The 19533-nt window shown below is 39.5% G+C and overlaps 1 protein-coding gene across 1 annotated transcript; it reads right to left on the bottom strand.

Moving 5' to 3' along the window:
• Positions 1–583: 583 nt before the first annotated feature.
• Positions 584–19508, bottom strand: LOC139468016 (uncharacterized). Its single transcript, XM_071249673.1, has 12 exons — positions 19423–19508; positions 15810–15925; positions 15231–15350; positions 14704–14761; positions 13732–13835; positions 12544–12655; positions 10672–10738; positions 8937–8964; positions 8297–8465; positions 7300–7435; positions 5765–6261; positions 584–4436 (listed from the first exon to the last, which is right to left on the bottom strand). The coding sequence occupies exons 2-12, from the start codon at positions 15889–15891 to the stop codon at positions 4349–4351; spliced, it is 1461 nt and encodes a 486-aa protein (XP_071105774.1). The 5' UTR covers positions 15892–15925; positions 19423–19508; the 3' UTR covers positions 584–4348.
• Positions 19509–19533: the final 25 nt, after the last annotated feature.

The raw sequence follows: 19533 nt of genomic DNA on the forward strand, positions 1-19533 counted from the left end.
TTTAACCATTTTTGACTAGATCCAAAAAAGTAAGACATGACTAATATATTTAACAGGCATTAAGCAGCTAGGCACACTTATTAAATACTACTGTAAGCTCTCACACTATTGCAAGCATGTATAAAGTTAAGCTTAAATATATGAACAGGAACCGTCATTTCCTTACAAGGTTTACATCACAATGACATGCATGGAAGACAGAGCATGACCATTTGGCAACAATGTAACAAAGCACAGGTAGTACGTCCCGATATTGTCAGTCCCAGACTGATAAAGCTCGCACAAGCATTGAACAGCATCATGTCATAGGTACCTGTATTACAAGTCTTTTGGCTAAGTATAATCTGGGACTAACGTCATAACTCAGCACAAAATACTGGTAAAAGTAATGTACAACTTCTTGCTGGGTTAATATTAACAGTAAAACCACATTAACACCTTTCACATGTCAAGTTATCCGTAGAGGACAAGCCATGATTTGAGATAGTGCCAACCCAAAACTAGCAATTGACAAACACAGGGCACAGGGCACAGGGGACAGGGGACAGGGGACAGGGGACTGGTCATTTGTCATTGGGTGGGTGGGTGGTGGGTTGGAGCATGCAAAAAAGTTACACGTAAGAGGGGGGGGGGGGGGAGGAATATGATAAATTATAATGCGTGTGGGGGCTTGGTTGGGGGCATCAAAATATGATGCAGTCCTAAGACCAATCCCTCCCTAACTACGCAAAACTTCTGTAATACATTACGTCATTTACAAGCCTGTTGTGCAACAGCAGGGATAAACATGGCCTGTTAGATTACATAATGTTCTAGGTCTTCAAGCCTTTAGGTTGCTCTATGGTGACTTTTAAATGATATATATCAGGTTCAAGGGGTGCGAATTAATGGGTTTCACTGCAGATATTATCTATTATGTTAACTATCACCATGGAGAACAACTTCGCTGATTGAGCAGCAACAGAACCAAGGAATGAATGCAGGGATATGTATACACATCCTGGATTATCAAGCATATCATCTCCCTTATCAATACCCTTTCACCACTGTAACTTAGTTACTTAATGTCAGAGATTTTATCTTGCACATCAGCTTGAATAAAAAAGCCAATCAAAATTACACTTCTTCACACGAGTTCGTAAGATTCTCGCTGACAACTGCAGAGCCATAAGATATAATTCGTAGAATCAGAAGACTATTTTTATTTAACTTTTAGCTAAAAAGATTTTTCAGATTTACTGAGACCGGGGAGGGAAGACTTTATGCTGAAATTAATATACTTCCCTTAGGCAAGTACTGGTGATAGAGCATCTGTTGCAATAATCAGGATTAAGACAGAACTGGAGTGAATGAGTGATTGGCTTTAACGCCGATTTTAACAGAACTCCGTCATATCACGGCGTGTCAGCTTAATGTGGGAGGAGAGCCCGAAGTGATGCAGGTCTCAGACATGACAGAGCTAGAAAATGGATGGCTACTTTAGTGGGTCCAGGGTATCTATCACAATAGATAACATCACACAGAGATACTTGATAATGAAGAATGATGCATACTTTGTACATATAATCAGGAATGTTTCAATATACACAAAATACACAGCCAACCTTTGCCGTTCATATAAATTCAGATACGCAAACACAGTGAATGTGGAAATGGAATGTGTACATCATGCTCGATAAAGCAAAGAGAAAGTTGTGAAGTGTTGCTGTGATATGGGATATGTCTTAAGGTATTTGGTAACTAACTTATATAAAATGGTGACAAATACTTGACACACTTCTACTCAAACTAAATACCATGACAGACAGGTAATACATCATAGGGTTACATACTGCTACCACTGATAACAAGGTTAAAACTTAACCTAGTAATACTTGACTACATATAAAAACACAGTAACTATTAAAACTAAACATTGCCTACACTGATGAACACATCATCAAGGTAATACAAAAGGAAACAGGTTATATAAGAACATTTTACAAACTACTCCTACAGTAGAAGCTCATAGAGCAGGGACAGAAGGCTGCATGAGTGAGTGAGTGAGTTTGGTTTTACGCCGCTTTTAGCAATATTCCAGCAATATCACAGCGGGGGACACCAGAAATGGGCTTTACAAATTGTACCCATGTCGGGATTCGAACCCAGGGCTTCGGCTTGACGAGTGAACGCTTTAACCACTAGGCTACCCGACCACCCCGAAGGCTGCACGAACAGCAAGATAACAGATTGTTAACTTATTCAGACAGAACACCTTTATCCAGGGTATAATATTAAATAAATAATTGCAAAAGTTTCTGTGGCATTTGATTGCTAACAAAGCAATTGTTATTTTGCATTTGTTTCCACAAACTGAAATAAATAAAGAGGCCATGCCTACTAACGGACTACTTTTTTCTGATAATAGAATGGCTTATGTTTCATTATTGCACTGACGATGTCACAGATTCCATATTGTCGTCTACAGAATTTTGCGTTAATGATTGAATAAGCAGTCGGTGAAGTTAGTATTGTTGTCGTATTTACTTTGACTTCAATATATTTTGCGTTTCTGGAGTTATATACGTAAAAACAGGTAGGCACATTTTGCGAAAATTTATAATTGTCTCCACGTCAAGGCTTTTATTACTCTAGAACACGAAAGGACAAACCATATGAATTATTGGGGAGAGGAGAGATACTTGTTGCTCCACACAATGATAATAGAACTAAACTGTCAGGTGAAGATCTGCCTTCTTCCATGTGGTCATTGGTAGCGTGGTGGGCAGGGATGAAACATTATTATATCATTACTTTATTTAGGCCTTTTTGTCAGTGTCTGACATTGAGGGAATGCGATGATACCATTCAATCAAATGCCATTAGGAAGAGTAATATTCTGGTATAAACAATACTACAGAATGACTGGACTTTTACAATGCAAAACAAATTTCTTTAACTTGAAGCTGGCTTCCCATAACACATAACATATCCCTGTCATTGGATAAGGCAGTGTTACATCTTGAGAAAAAGTATATTTCACTTTTTGAAAAAAATTAATTTCTATCAATTGAATAGAAAAATATGAAAAACATATATACCCTGGAAATCTGGGGACGTGTAGAAATAAAAACTGTTTCCTGTCACTAGCACTTCACTGAAATACAGAAGTTGGGTCTCAGCGGAAATAAAATGGATCATACAATAAAATCATACACAAGTATACAATAAAATCATACACAAGTAAACCAGCTGACACATGAAACCAGCTGTGGTGCCAACAAGCCGGCCATCCTCATCTTTCAGGAAATTAAAACTTGTACACTTTTTGAACATAAAACTCAATGATAAAAGTATACCTTGTCGCAGACAATGTTAATTTCCCAGATTGAAGAAAGCAGGGTTTAGATTAACAGGGAGCTATGTCAAACACGAGAGGTCGCTTGTAGGTTCAAAAGAAGAGTAACTTGTAACAAGAAATCCCTCAGAGTACCATAATATCTAACATTCAAACACGATCTGACTGTAGCATACATAAGGCTAAAAACAATAAAACAACAAATGGATTTATATTTTTTAAGGCAATGATTGTTTTAAACCCATTGTGAGCATTGTGATTTTTCCTTTGAAGTATAAAAATGTACGCAACATGAATAAAAAAAATAATATTTTCTCGTGGAATTGTCTTAGCTCTACGACCAAACAAGGAGTTTCTCATACAACTAAACATGCCCTTGCTCTAGTTGCACTGGTTCTACACCATGTGAATTGTGAGACAGATTCGTAGTGTCGCGTACCTCTCTTCAACACAAAGAAAGCATGACGAGCCTCTATAAGCCCGGGGGGCTGCAGTGCCATGTATAACACAGGACGATGGGTCTCAATCCACAGGCTTCACCACAACAGTGGAACACTGCCATTGAAAACAATAACTTGGATATCAATAAATGGACACGTTGGCAAACAAAGTAGAATGTTGCCTTCATAAATTAGCAGAATGAAACCATGCATGAAACATGAAGGACGGGAACTCAAGATCTTCTCATGTTCTGCATGAACCCTTTGCATGGTCAGCATTAGGTACCTCACTGAATGAACCATCTGCAGTAAGCACCTTGTATCTCACTGAATGAACTATTTGCACAGTCAGCATTTTGTATCCCACTCGATGAACTATTTGCAGTCAGCATTTTGTATCCCACTGAATGAACAATTTGCACAGTCAGCATTTTGTATTCCACTGCAAACCATACACAGATGGCATTGTGCCATACTGCATGAATTGCCATTTTCACACAGGATTCAGTAGCCATCTTCAGTCTGCCTTCCAGTAACTTGATATTCAGCAGGGGAGATAACTCTTTCCTTGCTAAACTTCTACAGGGTCTGTAGCATCTCGAGGGTCAAATGGGAAGGGGTCAAGGTCACTTAATTTATCATCATCTTCATTGTCTCCACTGAAATATAAATTTGATATAGTGAGTAATACAGCTCCGAACATTATTTCACGGTGTGTCAGCTTCATGTGGGAAGAGAGCCCAAAGTGATGTATGCTATGTTTACCATTCGGTGTAACCAACAAGCAGGGTATGATGCTGACAAACCTAGAAACATAATCAGGGTGAAACAGCATTCAAGCCAACTCTAGCCTTCTGGCCTTAATAAGGGACGCAACTCTGCACTCTCCAACCTGTGCCCCACTAAATTTGATATAAAAGGCCTGGGATCAGTACAAACCAAATAAACTAACTTTCAATAAAATATGAATGCAGTTGGCTTCGTTTCCCTTATAACTCTCACAGGTAATTTAAATCACAAGAGTGATTGAGTGAGTTGGTTTCAAAACACTGCTTTCTTAATTATACAGCAGGGATGCAGATATGTTGACACAGATTCTTGGATGTTGACCACTTTGGTGGTGGGGAGACCAAACTGTAAGGGTATGGTGTATACAAACCAGGGATCGTAAATTTGGGATTTAAACCCATGATCAGTTAACACTGGCCCAGCTCTGGGAAACAATTCCTCACCTGGGCCATCAGTAACTCAAATATCGAAGAAATATTTGTCATAAACATTAAAAGTGCATTTTCATCAAATATAATTTATATATTCTGCAATGAAAAGGTGGCAGGGCAAGCAGAAAAGGGGATTTAATATTGCATTCAAGGTTATTGCACTTACATAGCAATGTGCATGCAGATGTCTGTTTGGCTGCTTGTACTGGTGCAGACTAGTTCTGGTTTTATAATGCTAGCCCAATCAGGTACCATACCACAGTGTAACATGGACACCCCAGACAGTGTGCTGACTCCGAGCCAACCAGTCCTTGTTTCCTCCCCTTAATGCTGAGCACCAGGCAGGGTAACAACAAGTACAGTCTTTCCACATCTTTCGGTATGAGTGAGTGAAGGAGTTGGGTTTAACGCCTCTTTTAACAGTATTCCAGTTATATCGCAGCGCGTCAGCTTAATGTGGGAGGAAAGCCTGAAGTGATGCAGGTCTCAGACGTTTACCACTTCGGTGAAACCCACGAGCACGGGTATGGTCCTGACAAACCTAGAAACATAATCGAGGTGAACCGGGATTCGAACCCACAATCATAGGTTTCTGGCGTGCCCAAGGGACACAACTCTGCACAGCGAATAGCGGTGGCTTAGACGAACCCGTGCCCCCTTCTTTCGGTATGATGCATACGGGGATCCTACCACCCACCTTCAGCTCTCGGTCAGATTTCTATCCACTAGACCACAAAGGTGGTCTGCAATGCAAAGAAAGTACTTACGCAGAATTTGAGTTATTATCACTTCCTGAAAATGATCTTGATCTTTGAAAGTCCCCAGTGAATGTTGAGAGTGGGCCAGCGCTTCTGTCGCTATAGGAGCTGGCCGGTGCATATACAACTGGCTGAGGGCTGGGGTCGTAGTACCGGCCATTGGCGAAGTAGCCAGCGTTAGTAACAACACGGGACCGGGATTTCACATTGTTCACTTTCTGCACAGATCCGGGTTTGGAAAGAACATTCTTATTTGAGCTATACAAGGTGGGATTGGTGGGTGTTCGGTTAATGGTAGCATATCCAATATTGTTCATCTCAGGCAAGGGCACAGGGACACTGCTGTAGTAGCCGGAGGTGTTGCTGGAGCTGAGGGGGTGTCCGGGCTGATCCTTGCCCACAGGTGTAGCGTAGACAGGGGAGTTCATGTGCTCCAAGTCCACGTCGATGTAGGAGATTCTACTGATGGGACCCTCCGTAGGTTCTGCTGACACATTCTGCTCTTCCTGTAGGAGAAAAGGTGAAATAAGTTAGAGACACATTACTTGTAAATGAATTTTATGGTCCTAACCGTATGTTCAACATGTCCTAATGATAAATGCCTTATGACCTTTTTCACGCCAACTAAGTTGGTTATTTGTCTAAAATCATATATTTCCACCTGTATCTCACATTTCCTGATAATAAGCTTTCCAACTTTTTCCCCTACTCATCTTACATATCCAATATCCCCCAATCCCCATCCTGCACACTCACAAACTTTCCCAATACTAATTTCCCTAAATCTGCTGTGCCCACCACTCTACCCCCCTTCCCCGCACCACCCCCTGCCACCATCACATCCTCCAGCATCTGTTGTGCCCACCACTCTACCTCCCATTACCCACATCACCCCTGCCCCACCCCCACCCCCTACCATCAATCACATCCTCCAGCATCTGTTGTGCCCACCACTCTACCTCCCATTACCCACATAACCCCTGCCCCACCCCCACCCCCTGACACCATCACATCCTCCAGCATCTGTTGTGCCCACCACTCTACCTCCCATTACCCACATCACCCCTGCCCCACCCCCACCCCCTACCATCAATCACATCCTCCAGTATCTGTTGTCTCCACCACTTTACCCCCATTCCAAGCACTGACCCGCCACCCCCTGCAATCACTTACATCCTCCAGTATCTGTTGTGCCCACCACGCTACCTTCCATTCCCCGCCCTACCCCTGTCCCACCCCCTGCTACCACTCACATCGTCCTGCTCTCTGTGGTCCTCCAGCATCTGTTGTGCCCACCACTCTACCCCCAATCCCTGCCCTACCCCTGCCCCACCCCCTGCCATACCCCTGCCCCACCACTCACATCCTCCTGCTCTCTGTGGTAACCCAGCATCTGTTGTGCCCACCACTACCCATAATCCCTGTCCCACCCCCTGCTACCACTCCCATCCTCCTGCTCTCTGTGGTAACCCAGCATCTGTTGTGCCCACCACTCTACCCCCATTCCCCACCCTACCCCTGTCCCACCCCTTGCTACCACTCACATCGTCCTGCTCTCTGTGGTCCTCCAGCATCTGTTGTGCCCACTCTATCAGACCAAGGGCATCTGAAGGGATACTGACTGTGGGATCCTTCTTGTGGAGCAACACCAAGACTCGACACAACTGATGAATCACACCCCTGACACAGAAGAAAATAACACCACACTGTTAACAACGAAAAGAGTGAGTGAGTTAATTAGGAGATAAACATACTGTGTTTTCAAAGCAGAGCTAGGTTACCTGTAGATTTAACCGCACTAAATTGAATTTGGAACCGAACACGCAGCGTGAGGTTTCAAATGTTAAATTTAGAGCGGTTGAAAGAGTATACTGGCTCTTCAAGCCAACTTTCTTAAAACCTATTTTACTTTTGTCAAAGTTTACGCCATTGACAATGACAAAATACTGTTAACAAGGTCTGCGATTGGCTTACGTTTCTGTTTCCGTTTTGTAAACCAATTAGCGATGCCATTATGGACACGTCATGGGATACTTCAGTTTCCCGCTAGCTAGCACCAGAACCCAGCGAATATTGGATACACATTATCACATGGGTTTTGGGAGCGAGAGAAACTCGAAACAAAACAACAATAAGTTATGCCTAAAGCAAACTTTTTTTCAAAATGAAAAACGCGTAAGGGGATGCATGTATGTTATTTTTCAGTGCATATTTTTGTATAAGGGATGCTGTAATTGCAAACACTGACAATGAAATCATGCTAGGCATAGTGCCTGACCACCCATTTCAGAAATCTTTTACAAGCACAGGTTACTTGGATACTAGTCATAATCGTACTGAGAAAGTCTGATTATGTGATTAAAGATCATATTTCTCATGTTACTTAATGTTGTTAAATCAACTGTTGCTCTTTCTGCATCATTGCAAAGTTGTGATTTGTGATTTGAAACTTTACCACTTTGTCGCTCCTGACTTCTTTATGTGGAAACAGATCTCAATTATGACTGCCTACAAGGAACAGAAACAACTGAAGCAGCCTACTTGTATGTCGGCACTCTTGGGTCGGACTGATCCATGCTGCGCAGCTTGCGGCGTATCTGACTCAGCACCATCATCAGCGTCTCTGTGTGAGGTCGCAACTCCTCCAACTGCTGCAGGTATACGTCAGAGTTGATCACATTCTGACGGACACTCAGCTGGCTCTCGCTCTCTGAAGAAACACAAACAGGACTTAGCTGTCTCTCTGTGTGTGCATTAACACAAAACAAACTCTCTTTCTGCCATAAGCAGTACATCTCATGATACAAAATTTGAATATACCAAACAGTCTGTTTTTTCCACTAAGACCCCGGATCCTAATTCATTTCAGGTTTCTATCACTTTTAGATCCTGCCTTCATCAAAGCAGGCTCCTTATTCCAACCATATTGTGGCGAGAAAGGGAACTTAATGTTAGTATACTTTATGGTATTCTAATCTTTTTGGGGATATGACTCTGGCCTTATGAAAGGACTGGTTCCTATTTCAAATAACAGAGTCAATCATTCCTCATACTCCCAATACTCTATTAGTAGTTGTTACTTTCTGTGTCATCTGAAACCTCTCATGTTAGAAAAGTTTGATAGGACTTCAAGTACTTTAAATACTTGATTCTTTAAATAAGACTTTTCACAGTTTCTTACCAAATCCCTTGTTGTCATAAACAGGAAACTGAAAACGAAATTAACATCATTGTTAATCAAAGTTATTTGTATTAAAACAAATTACAGTATTTAATGACTATGTGAATCTTTACGCTTTAAAAATTAATATCTAAAGCCAATTCGAAAACAATATACTTAACAAATTTGACAAAATGAAAACACTGAACAGTAACATTTCACATTACCAATTACCAACAAATGTCATCAGAAGATGACAATCCCCCCGGCCCCAACATATTCGAAAGCACAAATCATCTGACTGTCACATTAAGTCCAACTTGATAAGAGTATTTCTCTAATCTGTCTGTCCATATACAAGAGTAGTTATTGTGCTATCAAAACAATACCATGGAATTGGGAATCAGAACTTTATATTTCTATGTCAGGTACACACCAATATGAACAGTCAAAATCAAAGTTGTTGCCATGGAAACAGATTTTTTCTTCTAAACTTCCCTAAGTAGCAAAAGGCAAACTGGTCTTTGTGTGTGCAAAGTGTCATGGAAGAATACCTATCAGTTTTAGAGATATGGTCTGGACAAGTCCAAGTCAAACTTGTTGCCATGGAAAAAGGGATTTATTAAAAAAAAATTAAATTCCTAAATAACAAAAAACACCACTTCAGACCTTGGTTAATACATGTACCAGGTTAGGATGAAAAGTCTTGTGCTCCCGAAACGACACCTACCCCTACCTTTTGAGACTAAGTCCAAATTGTTTCCATGGAAATTAAGAAAAAGAAAAATGTCCAAAATCCGCAAATAACAAAAGGCACCACATCGGGATCTGTTTGATATATCTGCCAAGTTTTGTTGAAAAATATAGAAAGGTTTTCGAGTTATGCTCCAGAAACCGAAAAAAAGTCGTGCAAAATTATCCATGAAACCAGCAATCATGTCCTTGTCCAACTTCTTTCCATACAGATTTTTAAAAATAATTTTTTTTTAAATTACAAAATAGCAAAAGGCACCACTTCAGCATGTGATGGATACATTTTTCAAGTTTCGATCAAATATACTGAATGGTTTTCGAATTCTGCCCCGGAAACGAACCCCATCCCCAATGGAGTCTATGTCCATCTTCTTTCTATAAAAAAAATTAAAAATAAAAATTCGAAAAATCAGACAGACGGACAGACAGACTGGCTGATCGCTATATCCCCTCGCATTATATCCTGGGGGTATACTAATTAAACATGTGAAATCAAAGTAATCAAGCTTCACACGTTGCACAACCTAACGATGGTGTGACACAATGATCCCTGCCATCAGGGTGTAGGGACGAACATTTAATCAGGCCACAGCCAACAGTAAGTGAGTGAACATTGTTTAACACAGCATCTGCAATATTTCAGCTATTGGAGTTAGTTTTCTAGGGATATCTTGAGAGCCCAAGTATAGATTTATGAAACCGATCGCTTAAACATTTTGTAATTTGAAAAGTAATCATCGTTACCAAGAGTTGACACATTTTTCAGCTTCATTTCATATTAAACATAAATACACATTTTTCAAGTGGTCCTGAGCTTTGAGACAGTATGAATATCTCATCCCACCTTCAAAATTTGAGTGGTGTATTACAATATTGAGGAAGTGGCGCCATCTGCAGATCCCTGACATGAGGACAAAGCAACGTCCACAACGCATCATGAACACTGTCCCTTACTGGACATAGTTTTCATCATTAATGTCAGCCTCGTTTATGATTCACTCACCTGTTTAACTTTGCCCATCTCAAGTTCTCTGGATTTATAATTCTTCTCTTGAAGATTGACATTCTTCCTGAAAACAGAGAAATGTCAACAGGATTAAGGGAATGAATGCTGTCAACATTATGCAGAAGATATCATGTGGTTAAATAAATAGTTCTTCACTTCTCTATACCACGTGTGAATAGTCATGACTCACCGAAATGCAAAATCTCCTCTGACACAATCTGTCCAAACACACATAATCTCCTCTGACACAATCTGTCCAAACACTCATAATCTCCTCTGACACAATCTGTCCAAACACACATAATCTCCTCTGACACAATCTCTCCCAACACACATTATCTTCACTGACATACTCTGTCCCAACTCACATAATCTCCTCTGACACAATCTGTCCAAACACACATGATCTCCTCGGACACAATCTGTCCCAACACACATAATCTCCTCTGACACAATCTGTCCAAACACTCATAATCTCCTCTGACACAATCTGTCCAAACACACATAATCTCCACTGACACAATCTCTCCCAACACACATTATCTTCACTGACATACTCTGTCCCAACTCACATAATCTCCTCTGACACAATCTGTCCAAACACACATAATCTCCTCTGACACAATCTGTCCAAACACATAATCTCCACTGACACAATCTGTCCAAACACACATAATCTCCTCTGACACAATCTGTCCAAACACACATAATCTCCTCGGACACAATCTGTCCAAACACACATAATCTTCACTGACATACTCTGTCCAAACACACATAATCTCCTCTGACACAATCTGTCCAAACACACATAATCTCCTCGGACACAATCTGTCCAAACACACATAATCTTCACTGACACAATCTGTCCAAACACACATAATCTTCACTGACATACTCTGTACCAACTCACATAATGTCCTCTGACACAATCTGTCCCAACTCACATAATCTCCTCTGACACAATCTGTCCCAACACACATAATCTCCTCTGACACAATCTGTCCAAAAACACATAATCTCCTCTGACACAATCTGTCCAAACACACATAATCTCCTTGGACACAATCTGTCCCAACACACATAATCTCCACTGACAATCTGTCCCAACACACATAATCTCCTCTGACACAATCTGTCCCAACACACATGATCTCCTCGGACACAATCTGTCCAAACACACATAATCTCCTCAGACACAATCTGTCCCAACACACATAATCTCCTCTGACACAATCTGTCCAAACACACATAATCTCCACTGACACAATCTGTCCAAACACACATAATCTCCTCTGACACAATCTGTCCCAACACAAATTATCTCCTCTGACACAATCTGTCCCAACACACATAATCTCCTTGGACACAATCTCTCCCAACACACGTAATCTCCTCAGACACAATCTCTCCCAACACACAAAATCTCCTCTGACACAATCTGTCCCAACACGCATAATCTCCTCTGACACAATCTGTCCAAACACACATAATCTCAACTGACACAATCTGTCCAAACACACATAATCTCCACTGACACAATCTGTCCCAACACACATGATCTCCTCTGACACAATCTGTCCCAACACACATGATCTCCACTGACACAATCTGTCCAAACACACATAATCTCCACTGACACAATCTGTCCCAACACACATGATCTCCTCAGACACAATCTGTCCAAACACACATAATCTCCTCTGACACAATCTGTCCAAACACACATAATCTCCTCGGACACAATCTGTCCAAACACATAATCTCCACTGACACAATCTGTCCCAACACACATAATCTCCTCTGACACAATCTGTCCCAACACATAATGACTTAGTGGGCAGGATCTCCTACACCAGAAGCAGAACTGACCTTGTTTTCCTCAGATGGCAGCACACGGCCAAGGTGATGATGAAACAGAGCAACACAGCTGCTGCCACCCCCGCTACGATGGGGATGATGATATCCTTTGTGTCATTGGACTCTGCAACATAATGTTTCCTTCGTCACAAGCCATTTAAAATGTCACAACTACGACAACTCATACATTCATAAGATGAACTCTCGACATTGATCAACCTGATTACGTAAGGTTGTACCACAAAGGAATTGATAGATGCTGCGATATTAACAAATAGTTTGCTGTCTACTGATTCTGATAAAAATGAGATCTTTAATAAATACTTAAGGCTGTGATACATTCCTGTGGATATTTTATACACCCTTTCGTTTCTGAGCACAATGGCATTTACACCCTAAAGCACCAGTACTATTGAGGGAATATCTGTGTTTTGTTTTGGTTTTTCCTTTGTTAAAATAGATATATTTATGTATCGAGGCGGTAAAGAAACGGAGCCAAATCATCTTAGTAAGCTGACACAACTACCCCTGCATCCTCAATTTGGCTGGGTAGTCAAAGTTTGCTCTGGGTTCACTTGACTCGACCTTGATGAATTTGTTATGTTCTGTTCCAAAAACATGAAAGAAAATTACCAGGTAACATATATATAACTCTTCTTATGTGGCAGACATATCAAGCATTCCACAAGGCACTTGGAAAATACTCCATTGTGATTGGTCAAGCAGAGATTTCATTGCACTTGGAAAATACTCCATTGTGATTGGTCAAGCAGAGGTTTCAAATGACAATAACCACCCCTGGTTGAAAGAGCTGATCTAATGGCTGTATCACCATGGAAGCTAATATATATAGAAAAGTGCTTTTTTTCTAAATGATCGTCAATAAACATATTAAAATAACGATTTGTATAATCATAGCTTGCTAATTAAAGTGTTGCACTTACTACAATACTTGGTTCCATGTTCAATTTCACATGGTTAAACCTCCAGGTAATTTAGCTTTACATTGAAAACACCTCATATATTTATCTCATACCTAACCAATCCATTGGGCAATAGTTGGGGCACAACTATCATATTGACTCAACCTGACAGCCAAATTCATTGTTAGCTCCCTATTATATACAATGGAAAGGGCTTTTTAATATCTCTGGCTGAACTCCACTGGCAGAACATCACTGGCCGCCATCAAGTACTGACCTGTGCAGACATTGCCGAGGAACGGCCCCTCTTCTGATATTTCTGCCTTGCCTTTACAAACAGAGACACAGCTTCTAGTATCTTTCAAGATGAAACTCACACATCTGAAAAATATAAATATTGATTGTTCAAAAACGCAGATAACATTAACATGGATCGAGGAAGTGGACTTCAAAGACTCTGTCATGACATTTTAGAATCATACATTATAACTGGTTTGCCTGTGTTAAGCCCTGTGGCCTGGACATGTTCAACCATAATTTTGAAAGCTCCTCTTTCTCAAAACTTGTATGAAATTTCAAATACTGATTTAATTACTAAACATTTGTAGTCCTTGTTGTGGGTCGTAGATAATCTAAAACGTAGAATAATGACGTAATAACAGTGGTGTGTGTCGTGAGAACTAAACTTCGCAAGACTTGCTTCATCTTCTCTGAAGAGAACCATCTAAATAATGCTTACTATGCATCTGTACCAGATGATTTTATTGTCACATCCAGTAAACTACGTTTATAACGAACACGCTTATAACAAACTGTCCGATATAACGAACCTATTTTTTAGTCCCGGCTATTTGTTGTATATATAAAATATGTATATATGCTTATAACGAACTACGGTTATTATGAACTAAAATTTGTGGTCCCTTTGTGGTTTGTTATAACCGTAGTTTACTGTATTTAAGTCATAAGAGACTTACAGTTTGATTAAATGAACCCCGAATTCAACCTTTCAATCAACTGAAAATATCCCTCAAGCTATCCCACATCACTCCTCACTAAACAGTTCTTTTGTCATTTTGTGATGGTGCAATGGGAATATGGAGGTTCATTATTCTATTTAGAAACATGTGAATGCATTCTGTTTCGAAACTAAATTACAGGTATCAAATCTACATAATCTAAAACAAAGTAGGTTCATCTTCTGAATGGACGTAACACATAACATAAAGAAAGAGTGAAACTTATTAACCTCATACAGACATCAGCTGATGAGCACTCAACACAGTCACTCACACCGGAGCAGCTTTCTGAAAAATAGAGAATAACAAAGATAAGCTGACTTGATGGATTGGCATTCTAGAAGTTGGTGAGTAAATAAGAAAAAAACAAAACTTTATGGATGACAACTTCTGGTAAATTGCATTTAGTGACATTTTAATGTAGAGTCTAACACCATTATCAAGTCACATGAGTCAGTGAGTTTGGCTTAAGTCCCCTTTGAAAAGTACTTCAGTTATTTCGGTCGGATTCATTTCTTTACAACCTTGAGTCGAAAATGGCAATCTTAACAAAAGAAAACAGATACAAATATACTTCGACAGTATTCCTGAAGTTTTCAAGATACAGAAATCAGATCGCTTTGCTAGCTCAGACCAAGAATTTAAAAGCTTTGACATGGAATTCTGATTATAGAGGGTGTGTCAGATCTTCACAAAGAGGCATGGTATTGAAGAAAAAGATCTCAGACAAATGAGATTGGTGAAAATCTTTACTCACCATTCAAACAATCTTTGCTATTTCTGTGAAGGATGTAGCCGGAGGTACAGTAGCACTGGGAGCTTGTCGTGTTACAAGACGACTTCCAGCCACAGTCAGCAGTCTTGGAGCAGTTCTTTCCTGACAGTGACAATATAGCAAATAGTTTAATCGTAGTGGATAGAGTTATTGATGGCGATAAACCAATCAGATAAAGTTGGTATCACAATCCAATAAATAGTCAATGAGGTTACTTTGTGGAAACTATTAATCTCTATGCATCAATTCAATGTCTGATTTATCTCAATAAACAATTGACTTATGTCCCCAATAAGTTAATAAGCGGTATACATACCACTGAGTAAGTTGGGTTTAACGCCGCTTTTAACAGTATTCCAGTTATAAATGTCAGCTTAATGTGGGAGGAAAGCCCAAAGTGGTGCAGGTCTCAGACGTTTACCACTTCGGTGAAACCCACGAGCACAGGTATGGTGCTGACAAACATAGAAACATAATCGTGGCGTACCAGGATTCGAACCCACAATCATAGGTTTCTGGTGTACCCAAGGGACGCAACTCTGCACAGCGAATCATACATACCACTGAGTGCAGCTGACACAACTTGAGAGGCCGATACACTGAAGAAGCTGGCTATCACCACTGTGGCTATGTGACTCTTCATCTTTGTTCACAACAAACCCAGCATCTCAGCATCTCTGGAGAAAATACACATCATCATCATCATCATCATCATCATCATCATTCATGGAATAAGGCAAAAAAATAAATACCACTCACCAGGTGAATTTATATCTATTTGTTTCTATTTCATTTTAACTATCATCTAATTGGTACAGTGCTAATGATAGAGGGAAGTTGGTTCACTAACTAAACAAAAATTAATAATAATTTAATTTAATAGTAAATTAGTCGTAAACCTTTTCCCAATTCACTATAATGTCATTCCCACAGACCCACACAAAAACATAAACGTCACTGTATTTGGGGTTTGAGGGCAAATGCCAAGATTCTTGTAATGGCCGCTTGCACACTGAAGCAGGGATGATACCAGGAGAATAAGGAATGTGTCTCATGCTGGGAAAGAGGTGGATCGTTGATGCTAATCATCTTCCTTTGTACATTGCTCCACAAGCTCCTTCCCAGCAAGTGACACCTTCGCTACACTCTCGGTAACAACGCTGCAACCAGTGTGGCTGAAGCCATTACAAGGATCTTGAAATTTGCGTTTTAACCCCAAATCTAGTAACGTTTATACTTCTGTTTATGTTTTGGGGAATGCCATCACAATTATTTTTTAAAAGATTTACAACTGACCATATTTCCAGGATGAATGAACCTTTTCATTTGTTTGATTGGATTGGTCAAGATTGCAGACGAATCCATAAGTTGGAAAATCAACCAACTTCTCCATTACACTCTTACTATACCAATTACATGATAGTTGTAATGAAAAAGAAATTCAAATTGACAAACAAAGAAAACAATTTAGTAGGGGTAAGAGTATTTGGCGTCATGGCAGTCATCACTTGTTTGTAAACAAAACGGTCAGTCAGGTGCGAGTTCAACTCCAAGCATGGTTGTAACCATCTATCACAGTGGGGAGCTTTGACTGGTGGCAGCTACAGTATAGAGAGGAGGAGGCTATGTTACATCCTTGTGTTAATTATCTCCCTTTGATTATTGTTCACACTTGTTAACATATCACCAGGTTCGATAATATAAGGCAGTTGTGTCCTTAGTTTAAGTGACGAATAATTATTCAAATGACTGTGATATCATGATCATGTAACACCCAACTTTTTTATATGACTAAAGTTAATCTATCACTGTCATAACAAGCAAATCAATTAAGGTAATGATATTATTAACATTGGTTTAGGCATCTGACCACCAAAAAATACATCAGAAGTGGAAAATAATAAATCTGAAAAGCACTTAACTTCTGCTATTCCACAAAATATGACCATACACATTTACACATTTTCTGTGTATATTGTATATTTTATGTATTGACCCCAAAGAAAATGTGTAAATGTGCAAGACCCACAACATCAGCTTGACATGATGTCCATGGCAAATTATTCTGATGAAAAAAATTGTATTTATGTCATGTTCAATTTATTTTTAAAACCCATCTACCAACATGACCAACCAAGCTATTTTTCACAAAAAATCAATAAAATATAAAAATATGGTCTGCTCAAACTACTAGTATGTACACAGTGTTAGAAATTGGCATTAGTCCCACAGACCTTGCTAAACTGCCCAATAGTTAAGGTATCGTAAGGACCAGTAGAAATTTGCCATTTTTAAAGGTTTTACTGTATGTTATCATTATAAGGACTAGCAGACTAATAGTAGTTTCTTTGCTGGTATACAAAATCAATAATTATATGGAAACATATAAACCTGCTCCACCATGTGTAAACATATTCTGATTGTGCAGCAGTTGCCATGCTAAGTGAACAAAACCATCATATTCATTTCTTTTGGAGTTTGTGCTTTCATATGTAGCCATGATCACAACAAACATTGACTTAAGATCTCCATGGCAACAGAGCAATATGTCATACCGTGATCTGGTGTAGTCAGTTCTTTCAGTTCTCTTAAAAGGCTGAAATGCTCATAAACAGAGCTGGAGAAAGGTCTCATGTTCATACATACACTGATACATATTGTATATGCTGTCCCATGGTATGATCTTTGGGTTAAACGAAGGGAGGCATTCACAGGTTAGATCACTCAAATACTCAATATTATTCATATTTCAGTTAGAATTGTCACAAATACTTATGATATCTTGCAACTGATTTCTTTAACACATATTCCAGAATGGCATTTTCCCCATGACCAAATATGCTTAATCCTTTATGTAATGGTCAAAATATGAAACATAATTTAAAGAAGTTGTACAATTTACAGACAGACACAAATATAAGTTGATACAAGAATTGGCACCAAAACACTCTCAGCCCAGATATATTTATGCGCATTTGTGTATCTTCTTCATCATATTTAATTGTTATTTACTTGGAATTTTCTGGCCACTATATGATCTGTTCTATTGGTTTACTGTGTTGACACTAGGACATTCAGTCAGTCGTTTTGAATTGATATTCTTGCGATACGTGACACGAGATATAGTGTTACCACCGTGTGACAACTGAGAGAACTCAGATGGACAGTATGCTGGGATTCAAATTCAACAAGGTAAGCAGATACAAATACCAGAAAGACATTACCTTTGACATGTGTGTGTGTACTAATGTCAACATATCTAGACAGACAAAATGTAATTTTTGACATAATCGTAGGTTGACAATTCTGAAGGAACCTGTAGTCTGCATGTTTACACATAGCCATAAAAAATCACCACTTATCCTGTGATGCCGCTTGCAATTTTTTTATGTATGGAAAGTGAGTTGGACCATCTCCTGTTTTTGTGAAATTAGAAATGTGAGACATAAACAGAAATCCCAAATGTAAGTTATATTTAAGGTTTTGACGGATGGTCTGCCGACTGAGATAGGAAAATACCACCAATATTCTTCCGAGATCACGACGGGGGACACCAGTAGTGGGCTTAACACATTGTACCCATGTAGGGAATCGAACCCTTTAACCACTAGACTACCCCACCGCCCCTGATTACACGAGGACAATACTTTCAAGTGTACATATGATATACTTGACAATATTACTATTATATCAGAGATACATACATGTCAACATTATCAAATCTACAATATCATCTGCTGTGTCAGGAAAAGATAGGAACTATAAAATAATTATAGATAACTACAACCATACATTATTACATTGGTCTACGGTGATTAATCAATTACCGATGTAATGGACCAAAGGACTCAATAGTCAAACTTGAACACAAGTGCATGTCACCTCCTCCCCATATATAGGATATCAGTGACAAATTATCCAATGAATATGCACCGTACCTACACCTATGCATGAGCATTTGGTAAATAATTCGAAATTAGGGGGAATTAGATTTAATCTGCAGTGGTTGCCGCATCTTCCCCTGTGCAGAGGGCAAAATACGTTTGTAAACATTGCCGAGCAACATCTTAATCCATCCAACATTTAACATTCCTTTCTAAACTAAAATAGACTGAGCTACTAGAGCACTGAAAATACAGACAGGGCTATCTAAAGCTCCTTAAACAAATCAAACCTGAGCGTTTTGTTGAATAGTAGTGATATAGACTTGTGTCACGTTCATCCGTGCCACTTATCTCACTCTAGGGAGAGGGAACTTTCAGACAGGTTCTCGCGAATATCAAAT

Source organism: Haliotis cracherodii, unplaced genomic scaffold (genome assembly GCF_022045235.1).
Source record: "Haliotis cracherodii isolate W230 unplaced genomic scaffold, xgHalCrac1.p SCAF_2, whole genome shotgun sequence".
Lineage (NCBI taxonomy): Eukaryota > Metazoa > Mollusca > Gastropoda > Lepetellida > Haliotidae > Haliotis > Haliotis cracherodii.